The sequence below is a fragment of the Mesoplodon mirus genome (assembly GCF_964341445.2).
Source record: "Mesoplodon mirus genome assembly, chromosome: 7".
Taxonomy (NCBI): Eukaryota; Metazoa; Chordata; class Mammalia; order Artiodactyla; family Ziphiidae; genus Mesoplodon; species Mesoplodon mirus.
This window is the reverse complement of record NC_138983.1, coordinates 1,638,280-1,653,792: the sequence shown is the minus strand read 5'-3', so window position 1 is coordinate 1,653,792 and position 15,513 is coordinate 1,638,280. Positions and strand designations below refer to the sequence as shown.

Genomic DNA, 15,513 nt, shown 5'->3' with positions numbered 1-15,513 from the left:
TTTGATTGTGAATAATGGTAGTTTCTTTTAAGGGACTAGTAGGCAAGAAAATCTTCTAACCTTTTACTATTAAGATGATTTGCTGTAGGATTTTGGAAGATGTCTTCCTCAGGTTGAGGAAATTGCCTTTTATTCCTAATTGACTAAGAATTTGTAAACTGTGTTCTGTGTCATCCAATTTTTTTCCCCAGCCTTTAAACTGTTTATGTGTCATAAATCGTCATATTACTCAGTTTTCTAATATAAAACTATTTTTGCACTAGAGAGGACCCCCTTGGTCATGATGTAATTTTTAAAATCTTAGTATTTTTTGGTGGGGAGTTGTTTAATTTTTGGTTCAACATCTTTAAAATGAAGTCAGTCTATTCAAGTTTCATGCTTCAATGCAGTAAGTCTATTTCCCCTGGAAACTGGCCATTTTATCTAGTTTTCATATATACTGTCATAGAGTTGTCTATGCTGTGCTCTTACTGCTAATTTAGTCTCTGCCGTCTTTGTCACATGTTCTCTCTTCATTTCAATGTGGTTTATGTCTTCTCCCCTTCCTACCTGATTTTCATGCCAGATGTTGGACTGTTTTATCAGTCCTTTTGAAGAGCCAATTTTTTACTCTGTTGACCTTCCCTGCCAATTTTGTTTCTTTATTTTACTGACTTCTTCTCTTTTCCTTACTCATTTCCATGCTTCTCTTTTACTCAGTTTTAGTTTTTTGTTCCTTTTCTAACTTCTTGAATTTGATGTGTAACTTATTAAAGATATGGGCTTCCCCCAACCCCAACCTTTTCTAATGTAAGCATTCAGGCCCTGACATTTCCCTGTAGGTCTGGAGTCAGCAGCACCAAGTTCTGCTCTGGTCCTGCATTATCGCTCAGCTCCAAGGTGCTTCCCAAGTCCCATCCCAATTTCCTCTGTGATTCCTCAGCTATTCAGTGTGTTTTTGCATTTCTAAACATCCGCTAATAAGCTACCTGCCCTTGGTTCTGACTGGGCTGCAGATTGTTGGCTGGGACATTCCCATTAGAGCTTGAGACTTGTTCTGAATCCTCCTCTATAATCTGCTTCTGAAATGTTTCACACGCCACTCTAGATTGGAGGAACAGTGGTCCATCAACGTCCATCAGTCGAGCTTAATTGTTTTGTTTGAACCTCACATGCCTGCCCCCTCCACTTAGATCCTCCTGCGACTATGAGATGTGCTTGAAAATCTCCCACTCAGATCCCGGACTTGTTCATTCCCTGGGTTTCCACCACGTGTGACTCAGGTCATGTTGCTCTGAATCTGTACAATCTCGGTGAGCTGAATCTGCTTCTCGTGTATGCTGACCACCTCTCCCCAGGGCAGCTTTAGTCCCGTTAGTTCTGTGCGAGTGGAGGGACAGTGCTGGGGGGTCAATGGACCCCACCATTTACTACATGAAGGTGTTCATCTTCGAATCGCTGCAGGAAAGCACACTGGCTGGGCTCAGAGTATTTACACCGACTGCAAATAGCCCTGTCATGGCGGGGGAGGGGCGCGGTCCACGCATATTTATGGATGTATATTGCGGGGGAGGGTACACGAGGGGGCATGGATGTGTGTGCTGGAGTGCATGCCATGTGCGTGCATGTGCCATCCGGGCGGGCGACCTCGTTGTCGGGATCCCGGCCCCCATGGCAGACTGATCGGGGATGCTCCCTACTTTCCACCACTCTGCAGAGCCTTCCCAGGGGGCGGTTCCAGACTCCGGCAGCTTCCTCTGTGGATACTTGGCTGTGCAAGCTTCTATGTCTTGATCCAATTTCTGTGATTTATATTTTCCGTAATTCTATTTGGTCAGGACTTTCAGACTTATGACACAGTGAGCACTGTATTCTCAGATAATATAGAAAGAACGGTCTGTGTTGGCTATGTCTGCTCCCTGAAATGTGCTTTTCCACTCCTTTCCTGGGGCTGTGTGCACCTCTCGTGCTCTGGACTCTCCTGCCCCATCTCTGGGGGACGTTTGTGAAGTGTCCCACTGTGCTCTGGGCCTGCCTCCCAGACCCCCTGCAAAGGCCAAGCTCTACTGCCCCAAACCAGCTTCAGAGCTGACCCGGGGGGCTGGGCGCTGGGGGGGAGAACTGAGCAGTGTGTGGGCTCTCGGAGTGGAGACAGAAGGTTCTAGGGGTGAAAGCCCGTTGACAGAAGTGGAAGCCACTGGCAGAGCCCGTGGGCGTCCGGGGCATAGCGCTCACGGCACAGTAGAGCCATGGCCCCGCGGTCTCCTGAGCTGACCCCTAAGATGAGTACCCAGGGTCCTGTGGGCCCCCTAGCTGCAGAAGGGCCACCCCCGCCCCAGGGCCCCATCCACGAGCCAGGGCACACCTGTCCGAGGGGAGTCTGCTAATAGCTTTATTTACAGACCCCAGAGGTCGGGGGCAGCGAAGAGAGAGACACAGGAGGCGCCTGGGGGCCAGACGCCTCCACGCGGGCCCCACAGGCTGAGAGTCTCTGTCTCTGGGAACCTCTTCGGCTGTTTTACTTCCAGCGCCCGCCGACTTTGCCCTTGGCCGGAGTCCCGGCCTTCTTGCTGCTACAAATGGGAAGCAAGGTGGTCTTGAGCATGAGGGTATCCGGGACCCTGGCCAACCCCTTCCCTGGCCCCTGGCAGACCCCAGACCCTGGCAGGTCTGTCCGGCCCGGGTCTGGAAGCCCCAGCGCATCCCCCAGCTCCAGTCCAGCAGCAGTAGCTCACCTGGACCTGCCCAGCCAGGTTTGGGCGGCTTTGTGCAGAGGGAGTCAGTGAGGCTAAGTGGGGGCTGGCGAGAGCCTGGTCCCCCTCCTCCCCCCTCCCTTCCCCACCCGAGGGGCTCGAGGCACAGGCGGCAGGGAGACTCTGGGGCCCTATGTCAAGCACACCCAAGCCCGCGTGGGAAGCTGCCACCTTCCCAGTTACTTTGTCCTGAAAAGAGTCTCTGCCCTCTGAGTCACAGCCTCCTGGGGCGGTCCTTCACCCCAGGCCAGCAGTCCCAGCCTGATGGACTCGGCAGCAGGGAGGCCTCTGTCTTGTTCCAGAACCTCGGCCCCTCAGTCACTAGTTAGAACTGGACCCTGGGGTCGGGAGGTCCCACCCCAAGGGGGGGGTGGTCCTCAGGAGCCCGCCCCATCTGTCTGAGCCCTCTGCATGCCAGTGAGCCGGGAGTGAGCTGGGTGCCGAGTTAGGACGGGCTGGTGGTCAGAGCTCTTTTTTGGACAGCTTCGGGCTGGAATGGGCCCTGCAGCTCCCAAAGCTTCAGGAGAAGGCCTGGTGCTGGGGTTGTGCCCACAGCCTGAGAACCCTCCCAGCCATGCACATGCACGCACACACACGTGCTCGTGCACACACCTGGCCAAATGGCCCCCTCTCGAAGGGACCTGCAAAAACCCCTGCCCTGCACAGAGGCAGGGAGGAGGGCGTGTCTCCTTCACCAGCCCCACTGCCCACCTTGGGGCGTGCCCCATCTCAGCCACCAGGCTCTGGGACAAAATCCCTCTTCAGGCCTTACCCGGCAGTTATTGTAAAGGATCCCATGGACCCCGAGGGTTCACCGTCCTGAGGAACCAGTGATTTCACCCAGGGCCACGGAGGAGCTGGTGACAAAGCCCAGGCCCCCTGATTCCTGGTCTCATGTCACCTTTGAAGTGACACGCTGCTGGCACGTCCAGGAGCCCAGTCTGGCTTCACCAGGCCACTCTGAAGGCTGCCCAGGGGGCTCCTGCCGGCCCTCCCCCAACCTGCCATCTTTCTGAGCTCTGGGGTTAGGGCTGAGAGAAGGCTGCGGGTCCAGGGGTGCAGGGTCCCGACATGCTGGCCCAAGTGGCTGGCTGGTTAGTCCTGTTACTACTCTGCTGAAGGCCGGCTGCCACCGACACAGGCTAAAATGGCCGGGCCCCTGGCGCAGCAGTGGCAGCTGACCCGTGGGGCCATGTGCCCCGTGCAGAGCAAGGGACAGGCAGAGCTACTCACTGCTTCTGGGCCTGGTCGATGCGGCTCCTGAGGTTGGTAATCTGCAAACAACACATGTGACTTACCTGCCACGTCCAAGCAGAGCCAGGCCGGGTAGTGGCCTCCTGCCCCGTGGGCCCCTTCGCGGCCCTGGCAGGTCTTGGCATTCTTACTGTGTCCCGGTTCCTTTGGTTGGAGGACCCTTGGGCTTGTGCCTCTGACCTACTCTTGGTGGCCCAAGCTGGAGACCTGAGCTATGTCACACAGCAGCCCAGGAGCTGGCCACTTACCTTCCAGCCTCTGCGGGGTGTGGGGCAGGGGGCACGGGGCACGGGTGAGGCTTGCAAACAGAGCCCCTACCTGGTGGGCCCAAGCTCAGAGCCCTGCGGCCTCTCACTCCTCGACCCAGCTGCTCTCTCCTGCCGACTGCCCGGGGGGAGGCTGGGGGAAGGCAAGGTCCGGCCCCCGCTGCCAGCCAAGACAGCAGCTCAGCCTCAGCAGCCCCCAGGCGGCAGGCAGGGGGGAGGAGGAAGGCGGGAGGGGAAGAGGAAGGCCTCCGGGGTCTCCGTGCCCCCTGCCGCTGACACCTGCAACGACCCAGGTTTTCGCCATGCGAGAGGCCCACCGTGCATGAACGCTACGAGCCTGGTCCAGGGTGGACCCTGGCTACTTACAACTTGGCCAGCATCTCCACTCTGGCCCGGACGTTCATGATCTAGAGAGACCGAGATGGTTAGGGGGCTGGGTGGGTAGTTGAGGCTTCGGCACCCACCGTGCGCTGGGCTATTCTGGGCCAGGGCTCTTGTGGTTCTTTTAGCCCCCGGGGACCCACCGTGGGCCATGCACAGTCTGTCAGGAAGCAGTTTGTCCCTGGCTCAGCCTCCTGGACGTGAGTAGGGCCAGTCTGGGCTCTCTCTGAAGCCCATTTCCGAGGCCAGCCCTCCCAGGGGAGCATCAGCAGAGAGCAGTGATGCCCCCAGCGCCTGGCCCTGCCTGCTGGCCAGCAACGATACACATGCCCCTGGGGGCAGCCTGGGAGGGCCGTGGTCCTGCTCCAGTTAGAGATGGGGAAATCGAGGCGCAGGAAGACCAGGCAACTCGCCCAAGGACACCGGGATCCTGAGAAGGAGCAGGACTTGCCTGTCTGTCAGTACTGGTCTCCCACACCCTCTGTCTCAGGGGCCAGTAGAGGAAGCTGGGAGAGGTGCCCTGAGAGTGGAAGGTCCTCCCCCGGGACCCTGGAGGCCAGAAGGGTCTGTGCTTCATGCAGCAGGTCCTTCCCTGGGACTGGTGCCCCCAGCCCCACCCCCAGGCCCAGACTCCGAGGGACGGTGTCCACCCAGGGCTGCCGTCCTGAGTCGTGAGCCCCTCTCAGGCAACTCCTGGCGCCCAAACCCCGACAGAGGGGCACTGTCCCAGCCCCCTCCCTAGCTCTGAGCTTGGGGGTCTGGGAGGGGACTGGGGAGGACCCCCACCACAGAGGAGCTTAGTGCCAACCTGGTGGGCTTGGGACACCGCTGGCTTTCCACGGTCTCCCCCCAGCCCCCCGAGGGCACTCTGCCCCAATGCTCCCTCCTGCCAGCCCTGGGAGCCAGAATGATGTGGGGAGGCTGGCCTGGAGGACACCCAGGCAGGGTCCCCAGCAGGACAGGGACCTCGGTCGGGGTCCGAGGGGACTCGGGGGTGCTCAGGGGTGCCCGCTGGCAGGTGAGGGCGGAGGTGTTTCACTCACTTCGTATTTCTGATGCTTCAGCTTCTCCGTGTACTCAAACTTGTTGGTCTCCAGCTGGTGCAGGGTTTCCCAGAGCTCCTTGGCCTTGTCCCTGGGGAGGGAGTGGCAGAGAAGGAGGGTTGGCAGGTCAGCCCCGGGAGGCTGGGGCCGGGCACCCCCCACCCCGAGGGACGTCCTCACTTGAGCTTCTCCTCGCTGAGGTGGTCGATGTTGAGGGGCTTCCGCCGCTCGGCCAGGATTTTCTTCTTCATCTCCCGGGCCGTCTGCTTCTTGCCTCTCTTCTGGTCAGCCTGAGGGGACACGGCAGTGGGGACGTGGCACGGCCGGCCTGAGGGCGCGGCAGGGACCCCCGGGCCGCAGGCGCCGTGCTCACCTTGGCCAGGTAGCTGCTGTAGGTGACGCCCATGGAGGACAGGGCCTTCTTCTTCTTCAGGTCGTCCTCGGCCTTCCGCTTGGCGTCCTCCTCCTCCCGCCGGGCCTTCTCCTCCTGCGGAGACCCCAACCCAAGACCTCAGGGCAGGCATCGAGGACTGCCTGGGCTTGGAACCTTCTGGAAGGTCCAGGTCCTGGTCGGGTCAGCCCTCTCGCGGGGGTCCTGCAGGGCGCCGGGACCTTAGCCACCGGCCCGAGTCCTTGGCCGGTGTCAAGGGAAACATCGGGAGAAGGGGGTTCTGGGAGGCTGGCATTTCTCGGACTGGGGGCTGGGGGTGGGGGGCCTCACCGCCAGCCGGGTCTGGCGCTCCTTCTCCTTCTCAGCCCGGATCCTCTGCTGTTCAGCTCTCTCCGCACGGCGCTTCTCCTACAGCCGGACGAGGGCCGGGTCACTGCGGCCTGGCCACCCTGGGCCCACCACCGCGCCCACCGGTCCCGCGTCCGCCCACAGCTGCCGGCACTCACGATCCTCTCCTTGAGCGCGACCAGTTCCTCTTCCTCCTTCTTTCGAGCCTCGAAGTGGCTGTCGATGAGGGCCTGCAGCTCCATGAGGTCTTTGTTCTGGCGCTTCTTCTGGATATCCTGTGCGGAACAGGCCCGTCACCCCCAGCCCTCCTCTGGAACTTCGGGCTCCCTGGCCCTCCTGGGGGCCGGCGGCTGCCTGCTCCCTTAGCTACAGGGTAGGAGCGGTGCCCTCCCCACGGGTGAGTCCAGGCCGGGCGCGACCCTGAGGTCAGTCAGCCCCCCTGGGATGGACTGGCCCTGACGTGGCCCTCTTGTCATGCCCAGAGATGCCCTGCGTGGATCGGGCAGAGAGGAAATTGGGGAGTGAGGTAGTCTGTTGGATACACAGATGGATGGGTGGGTGAATGGATGAGTGGGTAGATGAGTGGATGGATGATGGTGATGGGTAGATAAATGGATGGACGGATAGATGAATGGAGGGATGAAGGATACAGATGGATGGAGGAAAGGACAGATGGGTGGATGCACAGATGGATGGGTGGATGGGTGGATGGATGAATGGATGGATGGATGGATGGATGGATAGATGGTTGGGTGGGTGGAGGATGGATGGATGGATGGATAGGTGGGTGGGTGGGTGGAGGAAAGCATGGATGTGTAGATCAGTGGGTCAGTATCTGGATGAGTGGATGGTTGATGGGTAGATAAATGGATGGATGAGTGAATGGATGGACGGATTGATGAATGGAGGGCTGAAGGATACAGATGGATGGAGGAAAGGACAGATGGATGGATGCACAGATGGATGGATGGGTGGGGGAGGAGGGAAGAAAAGTGTCCATTACTGGAGGAGTTTTCTTCTGGTCCAGGAATGAATTAAAGCAGAATTGCATGGAACCAGGAAGCCTTAGCTCTGGCTGCTCTAGAGGAGGTGACCTCCAAAGGCTTAGCCTGGAGCCTGAAGGCTGGGGGCTGGGGGGAGAGTGTGTTGATCTGGGTCCCGGAAACTTACATCGAAGTCTACTTTCTCCCCTTCCGGGATCCTAGGAGCAGTGAGTCTGAAGAAGAGAGAGAGGCTCATGAGTGGGGACGAGTGGGGACCCCACCAGGACAGTTGGCCTGACCCAACCTGGCCCGGCCCTCCCGCCCTTCACCCTGGCGCCTGGCTGAGGGCACACTGCCTGACCTTTGCTCTTATCAGATGTATAACTCACTGTCCCCAGAATGGCTTGACCCTTCAAGGAGGTTTCAAGCATCCCTCTGTTTTGCCAACTTCTGGACCTCGCAAGAGCTGTTTCACCCCCCTCTGTCCAGGAAGGGTAGCCTTGCTTTCTTTCTCAAACAAATAAACAAATGTGGCGAGGTCAGACCAGAAGGCAGGGTGGTCACCGCACACCCTCCCAGGGCCTTTGGCCTCTGTGGTCAGGAACGGCTGTCTCGGATGACCCTTTGCATTTCTCTGGCCCCTCTTTGATCTTTCTTTCTGGGGACCCAGAGGAAAGGGGGCTGGGCAGAAAGCAGTGCGAAGAAGAAATGAGACCTCTCCCTGAATCCGGCCGGCTGTAACAGCCATGGTCTCCACCCTCTCCTGAGTACATTTCAGATGGAGCAAAGAGTTCAATCAACAAGAACAACAACAATTTCTTCAAAAAAGAAGAAAGTGGAACTGAATATGGACCGGGATGCCGGCGCAGGAGAGGATTTTTTAAGCTCGGAAGGTCCTGCTCGGGAACTCCATGCAAATGAAAAACTTATGGACATGGAAAAAGGCACAACGCAAAAGGGGGGAAAGAAAAACCAGACTAGAAAAATCTTTTCAGCAAATACAGAGAAGACTTATATCCTTATGCAAACTGATGATTAAGAAAACACAGAGACACCCCCGCCGTTAGATAAATGGGCAGAGATCCCCAAGAAGAAAGACCACCAGTCAACACACGAGGGAAAGGCCATCAAAGGAATGCGAAGGAAAACAACCCAGAGAGGCCGTTTCTCATCCATCCGTCAGAGGCTCCGTGTGCAGGCACGTCGCGGTCCCCGGGCATGCGGCGTGGAGACCGCGCTGGCGGCCCTCGTGGAAGCCGTTTGGCAGACGATATCAAAAGCCTTAAGAACGTTCCTACTCTTTGACCCAGTAATTCCATTCTGGGAATGAGGCCTAGGGAAATAACCCGAAAGACAGAAAATGCTTTCCACCCAGCGTTATTTATGATAGTAAAATATTGGGGAAAGCCTTAATATCCTGCAATAGAGGAATGGTTAGGAAAATTATGGTTTGTTCAATTGATGGAATATTATGTGGCCATTCAAAATATTTAAGAAGACTATGTAAAAACATGGAAAAATACTTAGAAACAGCGCTGCATTTTAAAAAAGCAGAATCCAAGGCTGTATAGACAGGACGATGTTTGAAAAACAGCTCAGGGTTTCAGTCTTTTTTTCCGAGCCCTATGCATGGACAAGGAGCAGGAAGAAGCAAGCCTTTTTATTCCTTTCTACCCTTTTCCGCAGTCTGGCAGGCGGGGTGGGAGAGTTATAGATGATTTTTTTTCATTGGACTTTTACGTATTTTCCAAATTTTCTTTAATGAGGTGTTTTATTTTCATAATGAAAACACAAACATTTTTTTAAAACTAGAAAATATCTTGTGACCCGGCAGCTTTCTTTAAAACTGCTGAAAAATAAAGTGTAACGGACGGAAATGTGCTGGCTATACGTTCGCATATTTCCAGTCTTCTTTGGAGAGTCCGTAAGGCTCCCCTAAGTGGGAGCGAACACTTGGCGTGTGCTCATACGCGCTGACATTCCATCCCGTGCAGAGCAAAGGCAGGCATGAATCCTCTGAAGGATAAGGGGGATGAAGCATGTGCAAAGTGCCGTGGGTTCGTACGTACTTATCAGAGACAGAAAAGTTAGGAAAGTCGGATTAAAACAAAACATCTCTGAACCACTCACTGACATGTGGGCAAAACGAGGGAAAGAAAGTCCTTTCGAACAAGGAAGATGGTTCCCCAGAGAGGGTCGAGGCCCCCGTGAAGGGAGGGATCGTGGCTCCGGTCAAGGTTTTGTTCCCAAGTGGGTTTCAGGGGTGAGACCCTCCTTCCCACTGCCCCACTTTCATGCCTATTTCACATCTAGGGCCCTGGGAGATGGGGAGTAGCAGGCCGGTACAGGGGCACCAGAGAGGGCACAGGGAGCTGCGGGGGACTCCCTCTCTCTGCCCTGTCTTCCCCAGCTTCCTACACCCCGTCCTCCCTCCGTCCATTGTCTCCTCCTGCAGGAAGCCCTCCTTGCCAACATTGGATGATCCGGGGTGGAACCATGCCCGACTGGACTTCCAGAGTCCATCTCTGCCCGTCTCTGGGAGGTCTGACCCCCACCTGTGTGTGTGGGGGGCCGTCCCCAGTGACCCCATTCCCATGATGTGCCTCATCAGAAATCTGGAACCTTCAACACCAAACCAAGGAGCAAAGAAGCGGCTGCTGTTCTCAAGGATTTGGGTCTCCAGAGCCTAATGCACTTTGCTGCCTTCCTCGGGGGGCCCGGAGCCCAGCCCTGGGGCACCTGGTTCCCCAAGTGGCCTCGGCCCCCGTCCAGCCTGCCCACCCAGGCTTCTCCTCCAAGCATGGGCTCCAGGCCTCACCCGGCCCACCCCGCCCACCCGGCATCCATCCATGCCCACCCCACACTCACCTGAGTCTTGGCTTCTCCTCTGGTCAGCAGGGCACCCACATGGGGAGAGGGGAGAGGGGAGAGAGACAAAGTGAGATGGACAGCACACTCCGGCCAACGGGTCCCTGGGGGCCTCAGTCTGGGGGCAAAGACCCCACCAGGGACAAGGGGGTCTTGCCCCCACTCTGGGCCCACGGAGGTCCCTGTGGGGTCTGAGGTGGGGAGCTCGGGTGCGGGGGCCCAGGACACTGGCGGGAGAAGGGAAAACGGAGCCCAGACATAGAGCATCCTCAGGGGGCAGAGGCAGGAGAGAAAGACCAGAGATGGCGGGGTGGGGGTGGGGGGGCAAAGACCGGGGGTGGGGGGAGCATCCCCCTGCCCAGGCTCCGGTCTGCTGGCTGTTCCCCACTGACCACCCCATCATGGTGTCAGGCAGTGTTAAGTCCCGAGGCGGATGCAGAGCAAAGCAGCAAGGACTGGCCTTTGGAGGGCCTGGTGCCGGGGCAAGAGGACAGACAGGCGGACAGGCGCGTCTGCGGGTCTGTGCAGACGAGCTGCGTGCGGCCAGGGGCTGGCCCTTGCCTGCCTCGCCCTCCCACTCCTCCTCGGCATCTTCAGGAAAGCGCACATGCAAGAGAAAGCGGCAGGGCTGCAGGGGTGAGTGGGGGTGCGAGCAGGGGCACGGGTGAGGGCCCAGGACAAACGCCAGCCAGGGGGCACATCCCGACCCCTCTTCCCCTGGGTGTGCGTTGGCCTGCACCCTGTTTGTGACCCCAGCTGAAGGCCAGGGAACTTGTGTCTGCGGAGGGGCTGGAGGAGCTGTGCGGCCAGGATGCCCCGGGAGAGACCCGGCCCCCACCCCAGGAGGCTGGCTGTGGCTGGAGAGGCCACTGAGGGCCTGAGGGTGCTGGCTGCTGGCTTCTTTGAGTCTTTCCACTGGGGGTGAGTGGTTTTGGGGACTGAACGCCTGGGTTTTGTTGGGCTGAAACCTGAGGGGGTCTGGAACAACTCAGTTAATAAAGCTTCTTGGGGCCTCAGACGGCTGGTTCCAGTCCCAGCCCAAGGGGACGAGGGTGCTCAGGCAGAGCCCCGAGGGGCCCTGGGTCATCTTGGCCCCAAGGTGGGGGCTCCTGACGCTCAAGGGAGCCTGTCCCAGCCCCTTAAGAGGCTTCTCTTCCGGAGCCTGGCTGGGCCATCTCACAGGACTGGCCTTATGACAGGTGGCCTGTCCAGGCTGCAGCCTTCAGACCTGAGAGCCCACCTGCCTAGGCTAACCCAGCCGCCCTCACGTTGGGGGCTGCTTCATTTGAGCCTCCCTGCCTTCCCGGGCCCTGGGGAGGTCCTGGCCGGCCTGGATGCAGCCCGGGATCTGCAGGGGGCCTGGCAGCACCCTAGCCCCATCCTTCAGTCCCTGCTCTGGGCCCTTTGGTGGCAATGACGCCTGGCCGTCAGCCTGTCTGAACCGCCAACGCCCCCCGGCACTTGGCCTGGCCCCAGGCCTGTTGGGGGTGGGAGGGCTTTTGGCAGGGTTTCCCCTCACATCCCCCTCAGCTCACAGATCACTTGGTTCCTTAGCAACCAACCCCACTCCCACAAATAGCGCCCCCAGCCCTCTGGCACGACTCAGTTTTCAGGTGGGCCTGACGTCACTGCCCCCCCCGCCCCTGGTGGGGGGCTATGAGCGTGGGGAGACTGAGGGAGATGGCGCTTTGGGAGGGTATGGGGGGAGGCCAAGTGCCATGCAGCAAAGCTCCCCAGGCAGCAGGCAAGCGGGCAGCGGCCTGGCATCCCCACCCCTGTCTGTCTGTCTGTTGGCCTCAGGGCTGGTTCCAGGGTGACCTGGTGACCTTGTGACCACCACAGCCCTTGCCTGGACCCTGGTTCCTGCAAGGCTCATCATTCACTGCCCGACCCTCAGGGCCGGCACGTCCCTTTCTCTTACAGGTGGCCTCGCTTTGGGGGCTGTGCTCCGGGTTCTGGCCCAACCAGGGGGCCCCCTGTGGCCCCTCGAGACGTTGTGTGAAGGCAGGGGCTCCCCGACTAGGGCCCTGACTTGAGCCTGCACCTCCGCCACCTCCACCCCGGGGTACGGCCAGCCCCACTGCGGGTAGGGCAGGCTCACCCAGGGGGCCTCCTCGCGCCTGGGTGTGTCTGGCTCCGGCCCAGGCGATGGGTGGGAGGCCGGGACCTGACTGATTGCTCGCTTGCACGCAAGGCCCCCAGCTGTTCCGGGTCCCCGACGTCCCCACCTCAGCCTCAGCCTGACTTTCTGCTTCACCCCACTTGCCTCTCCACCCTTCCTTTAGCCCCCGCCTTACTTCCCCTCTCTGCCTTGCTATCTGGGGCAGGGCGGAGGCCACCTGCCCTGCCTCTCCTCCTCTGCTCTTCCCCAGCGAACCCTGATGGATCCCGAGGGTCCCAGTGGACCCCAGCACGGTCCTCCCGAGGCCCACACCCCTCTCAGGCCCTACACTCGGCTCTGCTCTTGACCTCGAGGCTGACCGCCTCCATCTGCCTGCTGGTGACCCGGGAACGGCCTTGTTCCCCCAGCCCCGAATGCCCTCTGCCTGCCTCCCGTCAGCCAGTCCTGCCTAAGCCAGCTCCCCAGGCCTAACTGTCCCCACCCTGTCCCCAGCCCGCAGGAATGGCTGCGAGAGTCATGCAGGGAAGGAGGAAGAAGTGGTGGGGGCTCAGGCCCCGGGACGGGGACTGGGGTGGGGGGCGAGCCTACCTTCATGGACTTCCTCTGCAAAAGCGGCACCGTGGGGGGAGAGGGGGGAAAGAGAGAGAACCAGCTGTGAACCTTGGGGCAGAGGCTGAGGGGAGGGGGGTGGCGGGCGAGCAGAAACACACGGTAAGTAGGTTACGCGGCCCCTCTTGTTCCTTCGCGGCCGGGAGGCGGCTCACACCCACACACGGCCACGTGTGCACATGCGCCCACACGGGACTGAAGTCATGGCACATACCTGGTTCATGAACTTCATGGACTAAGGAGGGCCATGGAACAAGAGGCAATGCGTGGGTCAGAGGTCAAAGGAGAAAGGATCCAAGGTTAATGGAAACAGCCGGTCGCCATGGGAGGGTCAGTGGCCGAGGCCGATGGGTGGGGAGGGCGCGGGGAGTGAGCGAGACAAGGGCAGTGTTGGCCCGGGACAGCGTCCCCGCAGGTCCTGTCCCTGCCTCTCCTCGGAGTTTCCAGCCCGGCTCTTTGCTCCTGTCATGACTTCACTGCTGGTCACGGGGCTGTCGGGGTCCTGCCTGCCTCTGCCGCCCCCCCTCTTCCCGCCTTCTTCAGGCCCCCCAGAAGGACTTCCATGCAGGGGCAGGGCTGTGACCTGGCGGGATGGCACCAGGGGCTGGGGACCTGTAGCCCAGGAAGCTTCCTACCAGCCCGAGAGTAGGGGACACGCTGCCTTTTCTTTCTGAGCCTGCTAGGGCGCTTGGACAGCAAGTGCCAGCCCTCAGCTGCTCTGACCAGGGATCTAAGCACGGGATTCCCCACCCTTCCATCCTCCACCCCGACCTGACCCCGAGGAGGGAGCCCACTGGGGCGGGCTGGAGGGGGCCTGGGGAGTGACAAGGGCTCCGGTGGGGGCCTGACGGGCCCGGCTCAGGGCACTGACCGCGGGGCCTGTTCCGCCATCACCCTGTGCTCACCAAGATCCAGCCTGGGTCCCTGGCCCTGCCAAGGGGTCAGGCGCTGCGGGGCTCTGAGGTACCCACCCTGGGGTGGAAGGCTGGCTTCAGGGCTGTCTCTGGGGCAGCTAGGTCTCCATATGGTCCAGCAGTCCCCCCACTGACCAGCCCTCCCTGGGCCGGGGGATGGAGGAGCCCATCTGCCACCCTGCCCACGTTTGGGGGTGCGGGTCCTCGGGGCCCCCTCTCTGGTCAAGCACTGGCCGTGGTTAGTGGGTTATGCTGGGGCCACATGTGGGGGCCCCTTGGCTGGCTGGCGCCTGGCTGTTCCCCCCCACCGCCAGCTGCGCGCCCCAGCCAGCCCCGGGCGCCACATGGGGCCAGAAGTCCTGTGTCCTCATACCTTCTTCGTGGACCTCATGGGCTTCTGTAGGCGAGGGAGGCTCTGGGAGTGCGGTGACAGGAGGAGAGAGGAGAGGTTAGGCCAGGAGCACACACTGCACGTCCTTAGAGGGGTGGGCGCACGCAGGGTCACTGAGGTCGGGGGGCAGAGGGCTGGGGGCAGGCGGGGGGCTGGGGTCCTGGACCCCACTTACCTTCCTCTTCGGCCTCTTCTGAGGAGGGAGCCAGAGGGCGCAGAAGGGAGAGAGGGAACAGGACAGCCGTTAGGGGCCACGTGGCGGCGGCGGGGGAGGGAGGCAGCCCCGGGGGCGGGGGAGGGTGGTGGGCAGCGGGCGCTCCAGGGACCGCGGGAGGCTGGCCCTGCTTTGAGGGCCTGCAGGACCTCAGAGAGCTCGGGCCTCGGCCTCGCCTCTGCAGCGTGACCTCCTCCCGGCCCTGGGGGTCTCCGAGCCCCTTCCCCATCCGCGGGGAGCCTGCTCTGGACTGTGGTGCCTATGCACCGGAGGGTCTCGCTAAGTCTGACTCTGAAGGTGCCAGAGGTGAGACAGGTGTTATGGGACAAGCCCAGGAGACGTGGGCCTGAAGGCGGGCGGCCAAGGCAGGTCTTAGAGGACCCAGCTCGGGGGACATGTCCCCCGGCCCCGTCACCTTCCCTGGCGAAGGGTGGCTCCCAGGACCATGGTTCCCGCTCAGAAAGGAGTCTTTCTACCTTTTCAGCAGAAAAAGAAATGTTTTGCTCATGTTGTTAGGGTAGCCAAGTGTTTTCAAAATATTTTCAAAACCTAGCGCCCAGAACGCCCCACAGGAGAAGCCTGCCTGGTGGAGTTCGGGAAAGCCTTCCCGCGGTTGAGCTGGTGCCAGCGGCCGCGCACGAGCGCCCGTCGGGCCTGAGAACCACCCGTGCGCACCCTTCCCAGGGGCCGTGGCTCCGCTCCCACGCCTGCCTGGGCACGGCCCACCGGGAGGCTCCCACAGACTCGGGCTAGGGAGGGGTCTCCAGATCTGCCTGGAGGTTCCTGCTCCCAGAGGGAGGGGGAGGGGGAGGATGCTGGGAGAGACAGAGAGAGACAGAGACAGAGGGAGAGACAGAGAGACACAGAGACAGAGACACAGAGACACAGAGAGACAGACGGAGACACAGAGACAGAGACACAGACAGAGACAGAGAGAGACAGAGCTGTGGAGAGGCAGGCAGGGCCCACACACCCAGACTTGCTGTTAATGAGGTGA

The 15,513-nt window shown here is 60.0% G+C and overlaps 1 protein-coding gene across 1 annotated transcript; it reads right to left on the bottom strand.

Moving 5' to 3' along the window:
• Positions 1-2,398: 2,398 nt before the first annotated feature.
• Positions 2,399-10,281, bottom strand: TNNT3 (troponin T3, fast skeletal type). The gene is made up of 9 exons (XM_082628777.1): positions 10,267-10,281; positions 7,586-7,631; positions 6,574-6,690; positions 6,398-6,475; positions 6,050-6,163; positions 5,857-5,966; positions 5,677-5,767; positions 3,966-4,006; positions 2,399-2,552 (listed from the first exon to the last, which is right to left on the bottom strand). Exons 3-9 carry the CDS (start codon positions 6,655-6,657, stop codon positions 2,498-2,500), a joined length of 573 nt encoding a protein of 190 aa, XP_082484903.1. The 5' UTR covers positions 6,658-6,690; positions 7,586-7,631; positions 10,267-10,281; the 3' UTR covers positions 2,399-2,497.
• Positions 10,282-15,513: the final 5,232 nt, after the last annotated feature.

Coding starts and splice junctions, on each gene's coding strand:
- TNNT3 (XM_082628777.1), bottom strand. CDS start 6,657: ATGGAGCTGCAGGCCCTCATCGACAGCCACTTCGAGGCTCGAAAGAAG. Junction 6,476..6,573: donor TCGCGCTCAAGGAGAGGATC/GTGAGTGCCGGC, acceptor GTCCGGCTGTAG/GAGAAGCGCCGTGCGGAGAG. Junction 5,967..6,049: donor ACAGCAGCTACCTGGCCAAG/GTGAGCACGGCG, acceptor GTGTCCCCTCAG/GCTGACCAGAAGAGAGGCAA.